Source organism: Engystomops pustulosus, chromosome 7, assembly GCF_040894005.1.
Source record: "Engystomops pustulosus chromosome 7, aEngPut4.maternal, whole genome shotgun sequence".
NCBI lineage: Eukaryota > Metazoa > Chordata > Amphibia > Anura > Leptodactylidae > Engystomops > Engystomops pustulosus.
This window is the reverse complement of record NC_092417.1, coordinates 77,541,413-77,559,425: the sequence shown is the minus strand read 5'-3', so window position 1 is coordinate 77,559,425 and position 18,013 is coordinate 77,541,413. Positions and strand designations below refer to the sequence as shown.

Below are 18,013 nucleotides of genomic sequence, written 5' to 3'. Positions count from 1 at the left end.
TTGTTTTTAAATGCAAGACAACGGCACAAGGTTTTAGACCTTGTCATGTGGTGGTCATCTGTTGCATTTATCCAGTTTGTATTTTATAGTTCGTCTCTGGTGCACATATGGCCCAAATTCAGATCTAAATGGGTGGTAAAAAAATCTTATCTTTTTTTGCTGCAGGTCTCCAATGAGCCTGGAAATCGCTACAGCATCCAGCTGATCAATGCACTGGTCCTTTATGTTGGCACTCAGGCAATAGCTCACATTCACAACAAAGGCAGCACACCCTCCATGAGCACCATCACACATTCTGCTCACATGGATATCTTCCAGAACCTGGCTGTGGACCTGGACACTGAAGGTAACACAAGTGCAATGTTGGTTCTCTGTTTGCTGTTGATGTAAATGCAATACTAGCCGAGGAGAGTAGATTTACCCAATTACATTGGCATTACATTCACAAAATGCAATGTTAACACTTGCATTTTGTGAATATAATGCCAATGTAATTGGGTAAATCTACTCAGCTGCTGTATTGAGTTTCAAAAACTTAAAATGCCACATATGAATGCAGCCTAACGGTAACATTTTTACTCTGCAGGTCGCTACCTCTTCCTGAATGCCATTGCCAACCAGCTGCGATACCCCAACAGCCACACCCACTACTTCAGCTGCACTATGCTATACCTCTTTGCTGAAGCCAACACTGAGGCCATACAGGAGCAGATCACACGGTGAGCACTGACCAGAAGGAGTCTGATCCACATACACCCATGACTAGACGCAACCACTCAACCATGGTTGTTGTATCTTTTAGGGTCCTGCTGGAGCGACTGATTGTGAACAGACCTCATCCCTGGGGGCTCCTGATAACCTTCATTGAGCTGATTAAAAACCCTGCTTTTAAGTTCTGGAACCATGACTTTGTGCACTGTGCTCCTGAGATTGAGAAGTAAGTAGTCTTGGATCCTGTGAGGATCATGGTTGTCTTATCATATTGGCCTTAATGCATCATGTGACTGTTTATTAATAAACTTTGCCTCCTATAAGTTATATTATTTGTTGTCTACAGGTTGTTCCAGTCGGTAGCACAGTGTTGTATGGGTCAGAAGCAGGCTCAGCAGGTGATGGAGGGCACTGGTGCCAGCTAGCTAACCACCACATGCTCCATAGACTTAACAGATGACCACACAAGTCGGCAATGTGAAGAATCCTTGTCTTATTTTCCACCTGGCAATGCTGAGTCCGTCGAGAGTTGAACGCTGATGTCTGGGAGTGTTGAAGGGGGGAGGGGGATTTTATTTTATTATAATTTTTTGGTTTTTTTGGCCAAACAAAGGATGTTGTGAATATAGAATATTTTTTTTTTTCTTGATTCATGTAAATACTGATCTGAGAACACAAAGCCTTTGAGTCTGGGTCTGTCTGATTGCTGGGGGTGGTGGGGTGGTAACACTTCCATCCTGATGCATTGTTTAATCAAAGATAGATGGACTACGGGGGAGGAACACTTGTGGAGCTGGTGGCAAGTGCAGATCTGATACTGTGCTGGACACCGGACTTTGGCGCTTGTAAAGAGAAGTGACATTATTTTCTGAGACTTGGGGTTTGGTTTGTATTTTGTGGGGGGTGAGCCACTCCTCCTATCCCAATAGCCAGGCCGCAGTCTGTACAGAACTCCCTGTTCCTGGACCAATACAGGCCATTTTGTAGAATTTTGACTGTTTTGTAAATGTATTGGTCCTGTGTTGTATTTTGTAGCTTTCAGTTCTCACTTGTATGTATGGATTCTGTAGTTACACATTAAAGTCATGACCTGCAGCACTGAAGTCTTGTCTCTCCCCACATATCCCGTTTTCCCTACAGGGTCTGCAGCTCATACACAATGGTCACAACCATCCTTGTGACCTCCACACCCTCCAATTTTAAATATTTCTCCTGTTTAGATATATATTTTAGATTTCCCTTCTTGCTAATTTTTTTTTTTAACCCCAAGTCACACCCTCCTAATTCTTTGCTTTCCAGCCTCCATAAAGTGGCCATGGTATGTGGTCCTGCTCATCTTGGCTTTGACAATAGTAACTTGGTTTTATACAGTGAAGAGTTTGGACATTTTGGAGGAAGGTTTCACATACACTATTCTATGCAATACTCCCCCTTCACATGATCTATTTCAGTGTATCAGATTGTGACTAGAGTGCACATGTGTGTGACTTCCATTACTGGCATGTCCTGCATCAACAGGTGCACCTTTTAGCTATTCACTTGGAGCTCTGCAGGTGAATTTGGCCTTTTTGGGTGAGGATTGCACATTTATGCACTATCCTGTTTGTGGCTTCAGTAAGTAAGGTGAACTTAAATGGCTAAGTTCTAATTTTTAAAAAAAAAAAAGTATTTTAAGCTGTATTTGCACCCAGCTTTGGTTACATGGGTAAGTCCACTATCCACACACCACTGAGGTAACGTTCCCAGCACTGTCGTAAGAGCAATACATTGAAAAGAAGTTTGAAACCTGGTATGTGGCCACTTTCATCATGTAGTCAGTAAATGAATCTGTTAGACTGTAGTGGGCTGCATTTTGGGTTTCGCCCAAACATCAATTCTCTGATGGTCTGTAAAATTGGATCTACTTAGAATAAAACCAGATTGAGTAAAGATGTTACAACTGCAAGGGCTGCTTGTTGCTTGCTCTGAATAGTGATGACTTCAAGACTGCTAAAGGCCTATTGATGTGTATTTTCATGACAAACACTTCATTAGTGGCCAATGCTCTGGGACCGCTAGTCTTGGCCCAGCATGCTGCAGCTCATTTGGGGTGAGTTCACACGTTCAATTTAGCTTTTAAAGCCAAAAGCAGGTGTGGTTTATAATGGGTAAGACCATATCATTGAGAGAAGCTTTGCCTTTTTTAAATCCACTCCTGGTTTGGACATAGAAAAGCTGCATCTGAGTGTTTGACCGCACCCTTGGTGTTTACCTTGTGGCCCTTTTAAGTGGGTCACATGCACCTGACCCACCTCCAGTAGTGGCCATGGGAGGCAAATCCTTCCAGGGTTACATAAATGTCTTATGTCCATCCCTACATAATGAAGGCAGAGATGTCACTGACTTATCCTGATGAAAGTAACACAAGACCTCTGTGGCACAACCAATCGGTGTATTTGATGCTCTGGATCCCTATGATAGTCTCATCACTAGCATACTGGAACTACCCCGTTTCCCTGAAAATAAGACCGCGTCTTATATAAATTTTTGATCCTAAAGAAGTGCTAGGTCTTATTTTCAGTGGATGTCTTACTTTTTTTCCATGAAAAAGAATTCAAATTTATTGTTGAACAAAAAAAATCAACTTCTCTAACATCCTTAAAGGGGTATTCTCATCTGGGCACTCACATTCAGTTTCATTAATCTGCTATATATATAACATTTCTTCAATTAGATGTCATTAAAAAAATGTTCCTGTGTATATGATTGCACAAATAAACAAACAGATTTTGTATATGAAATGTCCGGGAGTTACTGCATGTCCCACAGCCGTCCTGTGGTAATGATTGCTGAATCCTGGTGGTCCGACAGGACAATATAGTCCAGGTCTGGCCACCACTGCTAGAGTGTGACGTGGTCGTATCCGAGGAAGCTATCTGGTTTCTAAGGGACAACATGACTTTATTTATGTGAAATTATCTTCACACAGGAACACTTTTTTTAATAACATCCAATTGAAGAAATGTTTATATATGGAAGATTAGTGAAACTGAATGTGAATGCCGAGACGAGAATACCCCTTTAACTCTCCAAACGTATTTCATAATGAATTTCACAACCTTTTGCAGCATCTAAAAGATCTACTAATGTATGGGGGGGGGGGGGGGAGCTATAGCAATGACTACTACTAGGTCTAATTTTCAGGGGGATACCTTATTTCTAATCTTGAACAAAATTGTACTAGGTCTTACGGGGGATGTCCTATTTTAGGGGAAACAGGGTAGCACATACTTGGTATTGGTTTCTAATGAGAGATCATTCTGTAGCTAATTACAAAGTAACCCTATAAAATTGTGATTGGAGCTGTAGTATTCCGCTGTTCATCTGCTTTCTTTTTTAGGACCACAATCCTATGGGAGGGATTCTTGAGTACAGGAATAATGAGGGCATTGTGTCACCTGTAGTAATGCTGGGCTGTAAAGCCACGTGTGTCCCAGGTCACTTCTACCCCCTCATACCTGGTGAGGGATGCGTGTAGTGTATCAGCCTGGTCGGTAATGGCACTACGCTGTGCTGCCGCAGTGTTGTGGGAAGGAGCCGCCTGTTCTCGGGGTTACCGCCAGGAGGGGGCGCTGTGGTTTCAGCTCCGGAGAAATCTGAAAGTCAGGGAGTGGGTCGCTGAAGGGCGGACCCCCTGGAGCAGGATTGGCGAAAAGGCGGGGCTTATCTTAGGACCCCGGTGGCGGTGTCTGCGCTGTGTGCCGGAGGGGCTGCCGGGGGGGGCTCCCATGGAGCGGGCCGACTGTCCGGGGTGAACGACGCCCTGCCTGGTGAAACTGCGCGTCCTCTGCCCACACAGAACAAAGGAGAAGCAGAGAGCGGCCATGGCGGGCGGCGGGGCCCCGGGACTGCTGCTGCGGGCGTGCTGCCTCGTCCTCCTCTCCTGTCACACATGCACTGCTGGCGGCGAGGACGATTCCCGAGCGGAGGTACGTACTACCACTGCGGCCTGGGGACCGTCCCTGGTCCTGACACCCTGCAGCCCTGAGCGTCCTCATTGTTCCCTGCATGTCCTGTCACTGTACCTTGTGCCCGGAGGAGTGTGTGCTATGTGTGGCTCACACAATACAAGTCACAGGGACACACCGGGTCTCTACTCCGGCACCATCAGCAGTTGCTTAGCTTTTAGGAGCTGCCATTGGTCCTTGACTCTTGATCTGTCTGATAATCCTGCATATGGCGGTCTGATAATTGTCATTTGTAATGTAATTATAACCTATTATCCTGTTACAGTAATATCTGTACATGGAGATGTTACCAGACCCCCTGGCAGTGAGCTCCTCCAGCTGCCCTGTGCTGCTCATACCTGGATAGGACTTCCATTGCATCTCTGGTCCTGGTGGCCTGGTGTACACCACTGCTGAGATTATTCTCCTCTTCCCCCAGGCCTGGCTGCGACTCTATGGCTACCTCCCTCCTGCCAGTCGTCAGATGTCCACCCTGCGTTCTGCTCAGATCCTCTCTTCTGCCATCTCTGAAATGCAGCAGTTCTATGGGATCCCAATGACTGGAGAGCTGGATGAAACCACTAGACAGTAAGGGCAGAGTAGAAATTACTGTTGGTTATTGCATGGTCACCAGAAGCTGCCATCTTAATGTTTTACTATTTTATTCATGCTGCCTTTTGATGACAGATGGATGCAAAAACCGCGCTGTGGTGTCCCTGACCAGTTTGGAAGCAAAGCCAAGTCCAGCATGCGACGGAGACGTTACGCCCACACGGGACGCAAATGGAACCAGCAGCAGCTGACATATAGGTGAGTGCCAATCCCCTTGCCTGGTGTCAATGATACCGCAGTATCTTTTCCTCTGGTTATTGCTTTACCTTTCACTATGTTTTATGCTATGGTCACAGTCAAAGACCTGATGTATTTCTAACAGAAAGGTATAAGGCATGGAGTAAAATCGGAATAGTTATTTCCACTCTAAATGGGAATTGCGCACATGAGAAGATTTTCCTGCAGACCTGAGTGTGACCTGAACAGAGGGCATGATGGTACTGCCTGTGCCTGGATGTTTGTTTTGTGCTTTTATTGATCGTAACGTGAACTATTAATCATGTGAGTTCAGACTTGGGTAGATAACAGCAAGGGACACGTCTAAAAGAAAGAAGCAATTGTGTGCACAGCACAAGGCCAGCTTGTTTTTGTGTGCAACTACTTAGAGATTGTTGTATATTAGGGGCAGGCTGTGTGTAGGTGTGTATGTACAATGAGGACTGGGCATGTATATATGTGTCTAGCCTCGGGAAGTTTCTATACATGTGTGTTCTTTGAGCACAGGCTGTGTATAGGCTTGTGAATAGAGAATTGGTAGTGGTTATTATCCCTTGGTTACCTGCTAGCACCAGTACGGTCTTAAAGTATACTACACTAATACCCGTTGTTGTTCTTGCATATGTACAGCAGTATTGAAACCCCCTCATATTTCAATCTATCGGTCTAGACTTGCTACAATGGGCGCTGTGTTTGACATATATACACACACAATATCCTCAGAGTGTGGGCAGTGCATATGGTGTGGAGGGGTGTTTATATGCATTTACAGTATGTTAGAACAAGGTGCATGTATGTGTTTACTCCTTTGTAGTCGACATATTTCCATAATTTTCCCTGCAGTATACAGAATCACTTGACACGCTTGGGTGTTTATAACTCGGTGGACTCCATACGGAAAGCCTTCGCTGTCTGGTCAAGCGTAACGCCGCTCACATTCTCAGAAATCCCATATGAAAGTGTACGCCAGCGCCAGGCCAATGCCGACATCCTCATCCTCTTTGCTTCGGGATTTCATGGTGACAGCTCACCCTTTGATGGTCCTGGAGGCTTCCTGGCACATGCTTACTTCCCTGGTCCGGGCATGGGAGGAGATGCTCATTTTGACTTAGAAGAGCCTTGGACAGTGGATAACACTGACCTCTCAGGTGAGGATCTGGCTAGTGAGGCAAGAGGACTAACACCTGCAGGGAAATAGAGTTCAATGGGTGAAAGTTGCACAAGAGGTTAAGAGAAGTACCTGTCTCCCTTCTCAGGCAATCACCTCTTCTTAGTAGCAGTCCATGAGCTCGGACATTCCCTGGGATTGGAGCATTCTAATAATCCTTCTGCCATCATGGCTCCATTTTACCAGTGGATGGACACTGAGAACTTCCAGCTGCCTGAAGATGACAGACGAGGAATCCAACAGCTGTATGGTGAGGACCCTCGCAGTATAAACCCCACCCAATTACCTCCCTCAGATGTAATGCCACCAGTTACTGCCTCTCTGTTACCCTATCCCGTTATTCTCCAGGCTCCCGTCTCCCCACTTGTCACATTCCCTAAGGCTGCTTATCTCTAGTGTCTCCTACTCTTATGATTAAAGGGAGTCCGGCCAACGAGGCACCAAGCACACAGTCTCCCATTCCAACTCCAGAACGCCCAGAAGTAAAACCCCCGAAGCCTCCACCAGGGGGAAAACCAGAGCGCCCTGGAAATACCCCTCCCAGAAAACCAACTACTCCTGACCGGTATGGACCCAATATCTGTGAGGGCAACTTCGATGCTGTGACTGTTTTGAGGGGAGAAACGTTTGTGTTCAAGGTAAGCATATATTGAGAGAGAGTGCAGACACCAGCCCTCCCCATATCGCCAGCTCTTGCTCTTCATTATCCAGCACCAGGGGACAGACCAGAATCATTAGTACATTGGGCAGGACTTGCAGCACTATCTATTTACTAAGGTGCATTTCTTCACAGGGTGCCTGGTTCTGGAGAGTGCGCAATAACCGGGTCTTGGATAACTACCCTATGCCGATCGGCCATTTCTGGAGAGGGCTTCCTGCCAATATCAGTGCTGTATATGAGAGACACGATGGCAAGTTTGTCTTCTTTAAAGGTGAGTGCAGAGACAGTATTGTGGAGAAGGAAGCAGAATATGTGAAAATAAACATCTTATATTATTGATCATCAGGGGATAGGTACTGGCTGTTCCGTGAGGCCAATCTAGAGCCAGGGTATCCACAGCCACTGAGCAACTTGGGGTACGGCCTTCCCTACGACAGGATCGACACAGCAATATGGTGGGAGCCCACAGGATACTCTTATTTCTTCCGGGGAGACAGGTAATACTGGGGTGGTTCGCTGTTTGCCCCTCCCTCGTATTTGACTGTAGGTATAAGAAACATTAAAACATAAAGAAGTAAACCATCACAGAACTGGGGTGCAGGTCCTGCAGTATGTAGCATCTCCATATATGTTGACAGTGGGTCTGAGAAATTTCACTTACAGAATGATACTGTGAAGGCAGGGCTTGAAAACAGAGAAAAACAGGAAAGGACAAGAATAAATTAGAGGAAACGACCCCCGGGTCATACAGGAACTGGTGGGGAAAAAACTGTCTGTGTGTGGCTTTACGTATACATCTCCCCTCTTATCTGGAGAGTTAGCTGTGTTGCCACACTCAATACTAGTAGATTCAGAATCCTTTATTATAATTTCCCAATGTCTCATGAAAACCCAACAATACCGTCTGTACAGCCTTTCTTCCCACCCCTCTCCTGCATATATTCTCATGCTTTTATTCTTTGTCTATAGTTATTGGCGTTTCAATGAAGAAACTCGTTCTGTGGATGCAGGTTACCCTAAATCTATAAAGGTCTGGGCTGGTATCCCTGACACCCCAAAAGGTGCCTTCATGTGTTCAGAAACATGTGAGTATTACAGAGTAGTCCCCACGTAACTTATTTTTTCCAGGGTCATCTGTAAAAAAAAAAAAAAAAACACCATCCAATAATAACATCAATAGATATGGAAATTTGCTGTAAGGCTGCATTCACACATTGTGTTTTCAAATGCAATACAACAGCTGAGGAGAAGAGATTTGTCTAATTACATAGCTGTTAACAAAACATACCCACATTGTAAATACAAATGTTAACAGCAATGTAATTAGGCAAATCTCCCTTTGCGTTGAGAAACCAAGCATGAGAAGTAACTTGAGAATTTGCTGCAGTAAGAGAAGGGGTTTGGATCTGCTATCTTGTAATAGTCACTTTCTTGTTTGCAGCAGCATATACCTGCTTCTACAAAGGAGTCAAGTACTGGAAATTTGACAACAAGAATCTGAAGACCGAGCCTGGATACCCCAAGTCCATATTACGGGACTACATGGGTTGCCAGGAGGAAGTGTATAAAGAGCCAGATTCTGCCCCGCGGTGGCCAGATGTGGAGCGACCACCATTTGACCCTGATATTAAGCCCGATGAGAGGGATGAGGATGAGGATAGCACTGACAGGGAGGATGCTGGCCGCGATGTGGATGTTGTTGTCCATATTGATGAGTACACACGGGCCGTCAGTGTTGCCATGGTGATTGTGCCTTTACTACTGCTGTTATGCATACTGGGACTGATATACATGATTGTGCAGATGCACAGAAAGGGGCCCCCCAAGTCTCTCAGATACTGCAAGCGTTCCCTGCAGCAATGGGTGTGACCCCTATCCAAAAACCACTCGCTGTTCACCACTTCCCTCCTCTTCAACCACCTAGGCTTTTGTACATTTTAATTTTTTTTTTTTTTTTTTGTGGTGCTAACATGGGAGCAGACTCCCACCCCACACAATGTGGATCTCTGAACAGTTTGCAGTGGAAGTGTCTGCTGTCTGTGCTGCATATTACTCTGAACAGTGACACAACGTGGCTGTCGTGAGAATTGCACTTGTGAATTACACCCTGTATCTGTCGGTACTTTATGTTGCACGTGTCCCCATTAATACAACGAATGTCTGCCATTAACGCGGTTTGGATTCCGCCACCATCTACAATGTTTATTTTGCACTGAACAAATCTTTAGAGGGACACAAGATAGAAACTAGGAGCAGACTTCCCTCCGCTGCCTGCTGGAGATGGGAGACTGGGGAGGTCTGTTCCCTGACGTCTATCAGAGTCCGTTGTTCCTGTGGAATGTCAATCTTGGGTAAAAAGGGAATCAATGTTGCCCAAATATTTGTTTTTATTAAAGTTTTTTTCTAAACATAGATTTGTGAATTTTATGTGATGATGGTTTTCAAAGCCATAGGGTAGAAGTTTCATTTCAATTGTATTTAGATGTGCAATTGAATCACAGTTTCTCCAATCACAGGTGCATTTGGATCTTTACACAAAGCCAAACATGGCACGTTCCCAGACACACATGCGTTCTGGGGAAACTCCTTAGACCCGGAGAGGCTACAAACTAACCTATAGTGCAAATTTAAGAACCGGGTCTGTTCATATTACATTTTATTACTTCTCCTGGACTCTTGTTTCCAGTACTTTCACATCACTCCTAGGCAGCTTTTGATTGCAGCTGGGGTGCAGTCACACGTGGCTCGCATGTGTTTCAAAATACATTGCAACAGCTGAAGAGAGATTTGCCTAATTAAGTAGCTATTAACATTTGCATTTCCAAAACGCAACTGTTTACAAAATGTGACCGGCGTATGTTAACACAAATGTTAACAGCTATTTCATTAGGCAAATCTCTGTTGCCCCTTAAAGGACACCTGTCATCAGGTCTCTGCCACTAGTCCTGTCACTACTACCTGTTGGAGCAGCTCACAAGGATCCCATCCCAGCCTTTATCTAGTTATTTCATACATTATTCATTGTAAAATCATCTATTCTTTATTATGTAAATGAGTCTGGTCACATGGTCAGAGGCAGTGATGTCCCCCCTGTTACCCCTCCCCTCTCCTCCCCCTGCTCATGTCTGTGTGTAATGTATAGTAAAGCAGGGCTAGTGTGTGCTGTATCTGCTGACATGCTGCATCCTCCTAATATACAGGTGAGAGACACAGACATCAGCTACACATGAATCTGACATGTTCTGCTGTAACATGTTCTGCCTGGAGCTGATGTATCTCTACTAAACACACACACACATGCACACACAGGCTGCAGGGGGCGTGGCCACCAGCACCAGGAAGCACATCATTATACAGCCTCACATCATTATACAGGCTGTCAGTCATGCACTGGGGGTGTGGCTGTGCCTCCCACTCATGAATAGAGTGGACAGCTTGAATATGCTAATGCTTCATTGGACATTTCACAGGTCATTTGCATACGGCTTTAGGACCTCATTGCTTAGGTTTACAGGCATGTAGAGGGACAATGAAGGGATAGAGGCAATGCTCTCTAATGGCAGTTTATGAAAATATATTTAGTTTAGGGGGGTTATTTTGCATGACGGGTTCTCTTTAAGGCTGGCTGCAGGTAAATATGGAAGCACATGGAAACAAACCCATATGTTGGTCTGATCCCATGGACTGCAAACTTTGCACAGGAGTCCTTGCATCACAGATGATGCAAGGACTCCTTGTCTGCCTGCAATACTTCAGTGCCAACATTGTAAGAAAGTGCTGTAGTTCAGCCAGCAGACAGGGAGTCCATGCATCCTATTTCTGTACAATGTAATGACTTGTGCACCTCATGTGATCAGACCAACATTTGGGTCTGTTTCCACGGGCAACATATTAATCTGCAAATGGCCTAATGCCAGTTTTACATACCAGTATCAGTAAGTGAAAGCAAAAAACAGGAATGGATACTATATACACAAGATCTTTTCATTATTTTCAGCAGTATCAATTTCAGGTTTTGACTTAAAAATACTGGCCAAAATAATGCCATAAAACTGGTTGTGCTCCATAAAAAAAAGTCCTATACATTCTTTTGGTTTCTGTGAGATTCCCAAGTCATGGGATTGGTCAAAGATTACTGCAGACCAAGCGTTCCCAGAGCCTGACATGGTGTAAGGGTTAATTCTGCATCCTTTCACTCAGACTGAGATCATGCATTTCCTCTTTCCATTAGACAAGGAGTGAGGGGGAGGGGGTCTCCAGAGACCTGCTATGGTCACATCCTCAGCCTCTGTGATGTAAAGGATGATAGTTTCACCTGGATGGAGAGGACACCTTTGTATGTTCTTTGGCTACAACCCACATGATCTTCAGTTTCCCTTGCATAAGATTTCCCCTGCACTATAGTGGATTCAAATAAAGTGGCAGACATTGGGGTCATCTTCATTTAAATCCCAGCCCAATTGTAGTCTGTGATAATAGCAGGTACTGAGGAAATGTGTGATTGATGCCATCTCTACCAACCTCATAGGATACTGTGGGGTCAGTGGGGAACCTCAGGGCTGCATTTTGCATATATGAACAACTTACATTTCTACGAAGCAGCATCATAGCATTCAGTAAATGTAAGGCCTTTGTCTTTAGGGGATGGTAGAACGAGTGAGTATAGTGTCTTTGTAAAGCTTAATAATTTTTTTTCCTACCAAGTTTTGTACTTTTCTCAATTTTATCCATGTGTTATGTTAATAGGTGTTTGTAAACTAAGTATTGGATCCAGAATCAGTGTTTTCATGCCCCTAATGTTTCCTAAAACTGAAAATGTTTTGACAAAAAAAAAAGTGTGTGACGAAGGCGCAGACTTCTCCCTCTACTAATGGTTGTCTGAGCTGCATGGAGAGAGAGGGGGGGGGCTGCTTTCTGCTTAATGAAATTTCCTCTTTTCATCATCTTAATGGCCAAGGCTCATTCATTATAAGATGGGAGAAGACAAGGATACAATACGGGCAGTGAAACCCCAGTATATCCCTGAGCATTGCAATACTCAGTGATGCAGCACAAGCAGAACCTCTCTAGAACTAGAACCAGTGCATGAGATAAGCGGCAGTAACTGTAATAGGGCAAACATGAATGTAGAACAAAACTGGGGGTGGACTGTGGGGTCGCATTACAGGCGTGTCTCTCACACAAGGGCTACACTATTACCCCCACACCAGATGCTGCAAATCATCTATGTCCTGAGGGTTAAGCCCTCAATAGGCCTCTGTGTCCCGCTGGCACAATGCCCCTTAAAGAGGCAGTGCCTTCCTACTGTGAAAGAATCAGGACCTCAGGCTTCAACATTGTAACACAACAGAGTGGCCAGGGCAACGTCTTCAGAGACATGTGGTTTCCACACCTAGCCCCTAATGATACAGCACACCCCCCATGTACCACAGAGACATATATCAACTACACCAGACTTATCAACTGAAAATTTTCAAAAGAACGCCATCCTTCGGATTTGATGGAGTAAGTCGATGACCAGCATTTTATTAGCAAATAGAATGGTCAACGAGTGCGTGTCTGCGTTTTGTTTTTTTTTCAATAAAATTTTCTATTTGTTAATAAGCGTGTTTTCTATCTTTGCGACACTCTTCATAGTATGCCATAGTAGTGGTGCTGTCTAGATAACGATGCTCATTACTAAGAGCTGGCCATAGTGTAAATTTGGCAAAAAAAGAAACGCTAACGCCAATACCATTATCCCGGTACCCACCGCCACCAGGGGTGTTGGGAAGAGCCAGGTAAAAACCAGTCCATGACCGTCTATAGATGGTCAGGTCATGGGATGGCTGAAGGCTGTTACTGTTGCGCTGGAATAACCCCCTAACAGTGGGCTTTCCCAGCTCAGCAATGATAGGCTAGGGGGACTCACCCTTTTTTTTCTAGCCGGTGGTGTCCCCCGTTTTCTAAATCAGCCAGATACAAAAAAAAAACAGCTGCCTACCATTACTGAGAGGGGAAAGCCCACTGTTAGGGGGTTATTCTAGTGCAACAATAACAGCCTGCAGCCGCCGCACTACCTGACCATCTATAGACGGTAAGAGACTGGTTTGTACCTGCTCTTCCCGACACCCCTGATGGCGGTGGGTACGTGGATAATGGAATTGGCATTAGTGAGTGTTTGGGGTTTTTTTTTTTTTGCAAATTCAAAGGCCAGTCTTTAGTAATGAGCATCGTCATCTAAACAGATGGCAAACTATAAAGAGTGCATACGAATGAAGACAACAGAAAGCGGCACTCACCCAGAAATCTTCTTTATTCAATTACTGCATAGGACAGGGAGGTGCAGCACAAGAAAGGCTTCGGCGACGGGCCGTTTCGCGCACTCCTGCGCTTCGTCTAGCCGTATGAGGGACGCCGGTGGAGCCGGGGTTTAAACCGTCCTCCCTCTGACGTCACTCATAGAAGGATCATGTGATACAAGGAATCATGTGATCGAGAACCAAGGGGGTGTGTACGTGTGTGTGTCGAAGTGTAGGCGGCGCCCGCACAGGACCGTCGGCTGACCAGTCAAGCCGCGGACGTCGCCGACAGGCGACAGACACCACTAGCAAAAAACAAGTGAAACGAAAAAACAGTGAGTTACACATAATCCAAATGACATCACATAATAACAACAAGAATCTGAACAGTGTAATAAAACGGAAAAGCTACACGGTGCAAGTCAACTAGCTTCATGTTTCTCTTCTGGCACCTAGTACATCTACAAGAAAACTGCCATATCGTTTTTGTCATTTAGTCCTACTGGACCTTCCGCTTCTGTCTTGAGGATCCATCTAGCTTCGCATCGGAGGAGCTCTCTATGTCTATCGCCTCCGTTAGTGTTTATTGTTATTCTTTCTATTCCTGCAAAAGACAGTGCATCAGGATTACCTGCATGCACCGTGTGCATGTGTTGTATCAATCGAGGGGAACCTTTTCCTGTAATGATAGAGCGATGATGCTCCCTGAACCTAATATACAGGGGTCTAATAGTTTTTCCCACGTAGAATCGTCTACACGGGCAGAAGACGACATAAACTACGTAGTCGGTTTTACAACTAATAAAGTGCTTTACAGTAGTTGTGACCCCTCCTATCCTGAGGATCTTGTCCCTTAAATGGAATTTACAAAAATTACAATGATGGCAGTTTTCTTGTAGATGTACTAGGTGCCAGAAGAGAAACATGAAGCTAGTTGACTTGCACCGTGTAGCTTTTCCGTTTTATTACACTGTTCAGATTCTTGTTGTTATTATGTGATGTCATTTGGATTATGTGTAACTCACTGTTTTTTCGTTTCACTTGTTTTTTGCTAGTGGTGTCTGTCGCCTGTCGGCGACGTCCGCGGCTTGACTGGTCAGCCGACGGTCCTGTGCGGGCGCCGCCTACACTTCGACACACACACGTACACACCCCCTTGGTTCTCGATCACATGATTCCTTGTATCACATGATCCTTCTATGAGTGACGTCAGAGGGAGGACGGTTTAAACCCCGGCTCCACCGGCGTCCCTCATACGGCTAGACGAAGCGCAGGAGTGCGCGAAACGGCCCGTCGCCGAAGCCTTTCTTGTGCTGCACCTCCCTGTCCTATGCAGTAATTGAATAAAGAAGATTTCTGGGTGAGTGCCGCTTTCTGTTGTCTTCATTCGTATGCACTCACTTGGTTGAATAAGCTGTGCACCACCCGCACGTCTCGGTCTAATCAAGCCCGGAAGTACTGCGCCTGTGCCTAGAAGCCATTCATTACTGACACTTTTGGTCTGGCAGTGCCGACATCCCGCTGGGAGACTTGCCGGTCCCCGGCGTTTTTTCCTTTTCATTGACTTTGTGCACACTTGTTGAGTCTGAGCACGCCGCAAAGACCATTACATACAAGGAAATAGATGGAAATGGACACGAACCAGGAACCGGGCTGCAGCAATACTGCATTAAACATAGGCAGGGAGGATGCTAGCACATTTTTTGAACAGTGCGATCAGAAAGACGAGCTGCAAGTTTTAAGCACAAAAGCTTTGGAACAAAAAATCTCGCACCTGGCAGAAAAAGAGATACGCCTTTTCTGGACCATCAAGTCCCTGAAAACCTATAATGAACACAATCGTGTTCCCAGAGGACTACGTCCATACAAAGAAGCATCACAGTATCAAGATGACCCCACTTTCTTGGAGAGATGGAACAACATCCAACTTACATGTTCCCTGGAACTTATGCGACTAGTACTTAGTAAAAATGAAGAAGATTACGAGCGCGTCACTTCTGACTTATGTAGAGCCAAGATCGAGTTGAGAACCCGCCTCACGGAGAAGCAGAATGATATCTTCTACAAAAAATTGGAAAAAAGGCTGGTCCCATTACAGGCTGAAATTAAAGAAAAGAAACGTGATAAGTTTATGCGTGATAAGACCGATTTCGAAATGGGTCGCATCTTCAGTTGGCGAATGAAAAAACCCATAAAACGAAATAAATCCAACAAACGCCGTGTTACCGATTTTTTGACGACTGAATCAGACTCCAGTAGCTCCGAGGAACGAGGTCCGATTACAACTGATGGCAGAGATGAACCCATTACCCCGACATCGGGAACCCCTTTAGGGGGGATACACCGAGACGCAGAATCCGGAGGGGAAGGTGCCGGAAGAGGCAGAGGGAGATGGAGATCGAGCCAGAAAAGAAAGAAAGTTTCCTGGCGTTAGCACCTACCAACTTCACCCTCGATCCTACTCCGGGCTGTAATGTGGTTAATCTATCCAAAACGACTCTGGATGATGTTTGCCTGTCAGCCCTATCTAAGGGCTTGAACTTTAGCATCCCTAGAAGTTTTGATTTTGTGCAATTCCAGATTGATCTATATAAATCTATTAGGCAAATAGCATTAAGAAAGTTTTTTGACGCCAGGACCCCTAGGGATAATCCGTATGAGGGAAAACTAGAAGGAGAAATACCCTGTATAGGACCACTAGGCTTCCAGATTAATAGTCCCCTTGAAAGCACAGATTTGATTTGTTTAGAAACATTACATGGCTTATTGATGGATAATGATGACCCCACACACAACACCTCGATAAATCACACTTTTAACATCTCCGACTTTAGAGGTGGTAACCGATCCACTTTTTGTCCTCCCTTGCCGGCCGGCTCTTCCATTGACATATTCTATGAACAGGTATGCAGAGAAGTAAAAGCCTTGATCTATCCTATTCAGGCCCCCAACCTGTCCACCGAGGAGTGGAAGGCCTTACAAAAATTAAAAAAGGATAAGTCCCTTGTTATTAAGCCGGCCGACAAGGGCGGAAATATAGTGATCATGCAGGTAGACTACTATGTGGCAGAGGCCGAAAGGCAACTTTATGATACTTCTACCTATGTACGATTGGCAGGGGACCCCACTTCTAAGTATTTGTCACTCTTGCGCTCAGTCCTTAGACGGGCAGTGGAGAAAGGGGTACTAACAGACAAAACAGCTGAAAAATTGCTCCCAAAATTTCCTAAAAAACCTTCGTGGTATTTTCTCCCTAAGATTCACAAATCACCGCGATCAATCGTCGCGGGGATCGGCTCGGTGACAGAATCTTTGTCACAATTTGTAGACTGGTTGCTTAGACCCATCTTAGCCGATATCCCATCGTATTTGAAAGACACTAATTCATTTCTACGGGCCGTAGAGGGCATCTCCTGGCGAGAGGACCTTAAGCTCACATCCATCGACGTTGAAAGTCTCTACACCAGGATTCCACATCAGGAGGGAGTAGAGGCTATCTGCCTTGTCCTACGTAAGGCGAATAAAAATGACGCTTTAATAGCGTTCGTACGAGAAGCCCTTCTGTTCATCCTTACGCATAATTCGTTCCTGTTTAACAATCAATGGTTCAACCAGATTACAGGAAGGGCCATGGGCACACCGGTCGCATGTACCTTTGCTAATATTTTTTTGGCCGTTTTTGAAAGCAGGTACATCCTCAACACGGCCAATCCATTCATTAAGTACATACATACTTACCTTAGGTACGTGGACGATGTGTTCATGGCCTGGTCCGGATCTGAGCAGGAATTTAACGGTTTTGTTGATTACCTTAACGAGGGGAACAAAATGAACATGCGCTTTACTAGTGTTTTTGGTAACACACATCTGGAATTTTTAGACGTCCAAGTGGACGTAGTGCATGATCATATCTTAGTGAGTGGGTTCCGCAAGTCTACAGCTACCAATGCATTATTACATTACGATAGTGCTCACCCAGATCACGTCAAGAGAGCCATCCCTTATGGTCAGTTCGTCCGCTTGAGACGCATTAATGATACGGAGGAATCCTTTTTAAAACAAGCGGTGGAACTGAGGGACAGATTAAGAACCAGAGGGTATCCCGATGACATTATTGGCAGGGCCTTCGAAAGGGCGTCTAAGCTGGAGAGGAGGCAACTAATACATGGGGGTCGGAACAATAACAATAAAAAATATGAGAGGGATAGATTTACCTTCACCTTTGATTTCGGACCCAATGAAAATAATATTCGTAAAGCCATCCAAAAAAACTGGAATATATTAGAAAGAGACCCGGAGCTTAAGACACTTACGGCCAATAGACCCATGGTAGCCTTCAGACGGAACCCCACCCTCAAGAACCTTCTGGTTAGAAGTA

General features: G+C 45.1%; 2 protein-coding genes across 3 annotated transcripts in view; both read left to right on the top strand.

The window, feature by feature from the left end:
• Window positions 1–1,809, top strand: part of CNOT1 (CCR4-NOT transcription complex subunit 1) — a 31,642-nt gene extending 29,833 nt beyond the window's left edge. Inside the window, exons 46-49 of the mRNA XM_072116967.1 lie at window positions 166–346; window positions 587–719; window positions 803–937; window positions 1,058–1,809. Of these exons, the coding sequence (XP_071973068.1) occupies window positions 166–346; window positions 587–719; window positions 803–937; window positions 1,058–1,136 (528 nt within the window). The 3' untranslated portion in view covers window positions 1,137–1,809. The remainder of the gene's footprint in view (window positions 1–165; window positions 347–586; window positions 720–802; window positions 938–1,057) is intronic.
• A 2,515-nt stretch (window positions 1,810–4,324) lies between these two features.
• On the top strand, window positions 4,325–9,766 carry MMP15 (matrix metallopeptidase 15). 2 transcript variants are annotated; one of them, XM_072116966.1, is made up of 10 exons: window positions 4,325–4,679; window positions 5,137–5,285; window positions 5,385–5,507; window positions 6,369–6,673; window positions 6,782–6,943; window positions 7,114–7,331; window positions 7,487–7,625; window positions 7,701–7,851; window positions 8,324–8,439; window positions 8,799–9,766. In XM_072116966.1, exons 1-10 carry the CDS (start codon window positions 4,575–4,577, stop codon window positions 9,221–9,223), a joined length of 1,893 nt encoding a protein of 630 aa, XP_071973067.1. In that variant the 5' UTR covers window positions 4,325–4,574; the 3' UTR covers window positions 9,224–9,766. The 2 variants fall into 2 exon arrangements, with proteins under 2 accessions (XP_071973067.1, XP_071973066.1); XM_072116965.1 differs by having other exon boundaries at window positions 4,327–4,679; window positions 8,796–9,766.
• The last annotated feature ends 8,247 nt before the right edge of the window (window positions 9,767–18,013 follow it).

Excerpts from the sequence above, each read along its gene's own strand:
- MMP15 (XM_072116965.1), top strand. The coding sequence starts at position 4,575 with ATGGCGGGCGGCGGGGCCCCGGGACTGCTGCTGCGGGCGTGCTGCCTC. Across the intron at positions 5,286-5,384 it reads CTGGATGAAACCACTAGACA|ATGGATGCAAAAACCGCGCT; the intron begins GTAAGGGCAGAG and ends TTTTGATGACAG. Across the intron at positions 7,332-7,486 it reads GAGAAACGTTTGTGTTCAAG|GGTGCCTGGTTCTGGAGAGT; the intron begins GTAAGCATATAT and ends ATTTCTTCACAG.